The sequence below is a fragment of the Daktulosphaira vitifoliae genome, unplaced genomic scaffold (assembly GCF_025091365.1).
Source record: "Daktulosphaira vitifoliae isolate Bord-2020 unplaced genomic scaffold, ASM2509136v1 Scaffold_1, whole genome shotgun sequence".
Classification (NCBI taxonomy): Eukaryota; Metazoa; Arthropoda; class Insecta; order Hemiptera; family Phylloxeridae; genus Daktulosphaira; species Daktulosphaira vitifoliae.
In genome coordinates this window covers 61,993,794-61,998,753 of record NW_026099572.1, presented here as the reverse complement: position 1 = coordinate 61,998,753, position 4,960 = coordinate 61,993,794, and the positions used below count along the sequence as shown (strand labels likewise).

General features: G+C 29.6%; 1 protein-coding gene across 2 annotated transcripts; it reads right to left on the bottom strand.

Annotated features, from left to right (window-relative positions):
• Positions 1-1,253: 1,253 nt before the first annotated feature.
• On the bottom strand, positions 1,254-4,719 carry LOC126898001 (tubulin beta-1 chain). Of its 2 annotated transcripts, none has more exons than XM_050671982.1 (4): positions 4,542-4,719; positions 3,792-3,903; positions 3,492-3,687; positions 1,254-2,444 (listed from the first exon to the last, which is right to left on the bottom strand). In XM_050671982.1, exons 1-4 carry the CDS (start codon positions 4,596-4,598, stop codon positions 1,463-1,465), a joined length of 1,347 nt encoding a protein of 448 aa, XP_050527939.1. In that variant the 5' UTR covers positions 4,599-4,719; the 3' UTR covers positions 1,254-1,462. The 2 variants fall into 2 exon arrangements, with proteins under 2 accessions (XP_050527939.1, XP_050527992.1); XM_050672035.1 differs by having other exon boundaries at positions 3,795-3,903; positions 4,542-4,718.
• Positions 4,720-4,960: the final 241 nt, after the last annotated feature.

Genomic DNA, 4,960 nt, shown 5'->3' with positions numbered 1-4,960 from the left:
ACTTATTTTAAAAATTATTTTTAACTTTTTAGTTCGATGTGCTTTAAAAGCGTGTTTTTTTAGTTTTTTTAAACTATATTTATTTTTCACTTTTTAGTTTTATGTTATGATAGTAGTTACTATCAATATCATGGTTGTAACGGGTAACGGGAAATCAGGGTTCGATTCTGGGGAGTCTGAGAAACGGCTACCACATCCAAAGAAAACAGCAGGCGCGTAAATTACTCACTCCCGGAACGTGGAGATAGTGACGAAAAATGACGATACGGAAATCATCCCTCGTAATCGGAATGAATACTTTATATCTCTTAATTAAAATAAAGCGTGTTAATAAATAAATTTTAATAGTAATTAATATATATATATATATACAAGTAAAGCGACTTAAGTACGTAAACGTATCATGCACTAGGTATAACCGTATTTTGTGGGCGGGCGGTTCGGACTAACGTTATACCTGAGGTATAAACGGCGGTAGGAATATATAAATATATATACGTAAGACGCATTAGACGCGGGCGTATAACTGACCAATAGGTCAGTCAAAATAAAAATTTGTTTATATATATATATAATATTGATGACAAGCACGCGTGTACGGGTACGATAACCAAAAATAAATTTATACAGGAATAGTATTGCCGGCGTATTGATGAGCGTGGGGTGGGGTGGGGTGAATGCGTTATGACAGTCTAGTCTAGACGACGGAATATGCGATAACGCGTGGCGTTTGGAGAGTTACAAACATACATACATACATACATACATACATACATACAGGTGAAACTAATATAAGCGTGTTAAAAATACAAATAAAATTTCGATTTAGAACCCATAATTATATTTCTATGTTAGAGCATTTAATAGAGTATATGTTTTGTCATAGATGTATCATGGTGAAATCATACTAGATAATTAAAAATTTTAATCTAACTAGATAATGACCCGATTTTTACATTAATATCCTTTTTAATGCTTAAATAATAATTTTTTTTAAGAATTATTAGAATTCGAGCAACTTTTGTTTGATAAAATACAATATATCAATCATTTATCTCAAATCCACGCATGTTAAAAATAACATATAAAAGTTATTTTATTTTGTAAGGACCACCTTTGATATGGTTCTTTATATAATGTATACTTGGATACATTGATATATAATTTAATTATGGATATTTGACTTGTATTAAAAAAAAACATATTAAAAGAATTAAAGGTAAATCAATTACCTAAAAACAATACATTTTAAATGTGCTTGAAAATAATTCCAAAGTTTAATGTCATAAAGCTATATTGTTCAATATTATAATTTAAATAAAAAAGCAGTGATTTTTTAGTACAAAAGAAGTTTTAAGATGGAATGAATTAAGCATAAGTATAAAAAAAAAGGATTAATATACAGGATCTCATTTAAAATAATAGTAACAAAAATTGTATTTTAAAGCTATCTAAAACATGTCTAGTTTTCGTCAACTTCTTGTTCCTGTTCTTCGTCAAATTCAGCTTCCTCATCAGCGGTAGCTTCTTGATATTGTTGGTATTCAGATACAAGATCATTCATGTTTGATTCAGCTTCAGTGAATTCCATTTCATCCATACCTTCACCAGTATACCAATGCAAGAAAGCTTTACGCCTGAACATAGCAGTGAATTGTTCGCTGATTCTCTTAAATAATTCTTGAATGGCAGTTGAATTACCAATAAAAGTAGCAGACATTTTCAAACCTCTTGGAGGAATGTCACAGACAGCTGTTTTAACATTGTTAGGGATCCATTCAACGAAGTAGCTTGAGTTCTTATTTTGAATGTTTAACATTTGTTCGTCAACTTCTTTCATGGACATACGACCTCTGAAAACTGCTGCAACGGTCAAGTAACGTCCATGTCGTGGGTCACAAGCTGCCATCATATTCTTGGCATCAAACATTTGTTGGGTAAGTTCAGGTACAGTCAATGCTCTATATTGTTGACTGCCACGTGAGGTAAGAGGAGCAAATCCAGGCATGAAGAAATGTAATCTAGGGAAAGGAACCATATTGACAGCAAGTTTACGGAGATCAGCATTAAGCTGTCCAGGAAATCTGAGACAAGTTGTTACCCCTGACATGGTCAAAGAAACCAAATGGTTTAAGTCTCCATAGGTTGGAGTGGTAAGTTTAAGAGTACGGAAACATATATCATATAAAGCTTCATTGTCAATACAATAAGTTTCATCAGTGTTTTCAACTAATTGATGAACAGATAAAGTGGCATTATAAGGTTCTACAACAGTATCTGACACTTTAGGTGATGGAACAACTGAATATGTATTCATTATTCTATCAGGATATTCTTCACGAATTTTTGAGATTAATAAAGTTCCCATACCGGATCCAGTACCTCCACCCAATGAATGCGTTAATTGAAAACCTTGAAGGCAGTCACAACTTTCAGCTTCTTTCCTGAAATAAAAAAAAAATGTCAACATTTAATTAAAAAGTAATCATTTAATATGAAATTATTTGTAAATTATTATGTAAAAATTGGTCACAAATGTCAAATCATAACTTAATACACACAAAATGTAGGGGAATATTTATAAACAACAATACTTAAAATTAGATAGTTTTAAAAAATTAAGATGTTTTTTTTATAAAAGAACGATAGTATGAATGAGGATATGAGATATAGAATAAAGTGTGGGTATACAAGTGGAGCGACAAAAGAAGATATAATAAATGAATATGTGAGAGGAAGCATAGGAGTAGTATCAATTATCAATAAGATGAGAGAAAATACAATTAGATGGTTTGGTAATATTATGAGTAATATTACTTCCATTCATGACTATCCTATAACTAAAATTTTATCTCATTTACAACTTTTTGGGGATTACAATAGCTATTGGTGAATAATGACTGTAAGTGATAGGTAATAGATTTTATTATCTTTATGCAAAATATAAATTTTGAAAATTGGATTTTAAACTACAATAAATGATTCTCAATACTCAACACACAGAATATTAGAAAATTATTTTTTTTATATCCAAAATTATCCATAGAAATTATAAAATATAACTTAAATGAAGAGGGAAAAGACATTGAACATGTAATAATTTTATCATAATTTCAAACAATAAGCCTATAGTACCATTTAATTAATATTAAAAGATTATTCAATAAAGCAATATTATCCCAATCTGAATATTGATTTTTTTGTTTAATTTATAACTTTAAATATCATTACTTTTTACTCATCACAAAATCGAGCCCTAAAATCTATGCAGAGGTACATGCTACCGACTAAGATAGGTAGACAGTCTCCCTAAATTAAACTGATGAAAAAAATACTATCAATTAGATATAAACAAATAAAAGATACAAAATAACAAATATTAGTATCTTTCCACTCGTAATGAACTTAGAATTACTATTCTGGAGTCAATTAACTTAAATAATTAAAATTTTAAGTTTTTAAAGTTATTAATAAAAATTATAGTAATTTACCTGACAACATCAAGTACTGAATCTACAAGTTCAGCACCTTCAGTGTAATGTCCTTTAGCCCAGTTGTTACCTGCCCCAGATTGACCAAATACAAAGTTATCTGGTCTGAAGATCTGACCAAAAGGTCCAGATCGCACTGAATCCATGGTGCCTGGTTCCAAATCAACTAATATAGCACGGGGAACATATTTTCCACCTAATTAAAATACTAATATTAATATGACAATTCTAGAACAATAAAACTCAATAATATCATGACAATAATATTATCAGAATTATTAAATTATGACTAAACACTACTACCTGATGCTTCATTGTAGTATACATTAATACGTTCAAGTTGAAGATCAGAGTCTCCATGGTAAGCTCCAGTTGGGTCAATACCATGTTCATCAGAGATGATTTCCCAGAACTATTAATATATAAATATTAAAATTAGTAAAATATTATTGATCAAGATAACTTAGATAAATAGATTATAAAATACAATTCTATCTTTTTTAATTAATAATTCTCAACTGTTGTGTTAAAAATTCCGAGTAAATATATGATAAATATATGCTACAATAATTTTATTAACGAAAAATAGTTTCAATGATATATAATTTTGAAACTATAATTATTTTAAAAATAATATATAACTATAAATATTTTATGTTTTCAGATTTGTACCAAGAAAAATCAAATCGAATTTATTTATTTAATAAATAAATTTCATTACCAAACTAGGATAAAAAATTTAATTATAAGTAAAATTATGATGACAATAATGAACTCCAAGAAAAGATGGGGTCATATTCTTTGTTTCAGTAAACATAATTTTGGCGGAAACGTTAGGAAAAATTATATACAATTAACACCTTGGCATCATTGAAAAAAAAATTAGAGATTAATAAAAAGAAAAAAAGGCTGTAGTCTAATAATTTATTTGAATGTAAAACAGTTTTCGGATTAGAATTCCATCAGAAGGCCGGCCGGCCGGCCGCCATATTCGGAACAGTTAACATACACTATAACTTAAATTCTATACCAAAAAATTAATTAAGTTACCTTAGCTCCAATCTGGTTTCCGCATTGACCAGCTTGAATGTGCACAATTTCCCTCATGATTATAAATTAATTTTAATTAAAATTTAAAAATTGAAAAATAATTTGTGAGACTGATTATTTCAAGTACAGCACGACAACCGTCTCAAACGCTACAGAGAAATAAAATGGCCGCAACTCGGTTTTTGTCAAATTTGTGGCGTTGGCGATCGACTAGCAACAAATCGGTCGACGCCCTTGAAACAATTTCATTGGTCTAACGGTAACAGTGTCACCAACTTAAATTGATAAAATAACGATTTTTATATGATTTCCGTTTGTTTGGTTTATTTGATTTTGAATTTAAATAATTCAATCGTTATTTGCTTTCCAATTGCCGTTTTGGGCGTCGGCCAAACTGTTACCGTCTCAACAAGACGCGA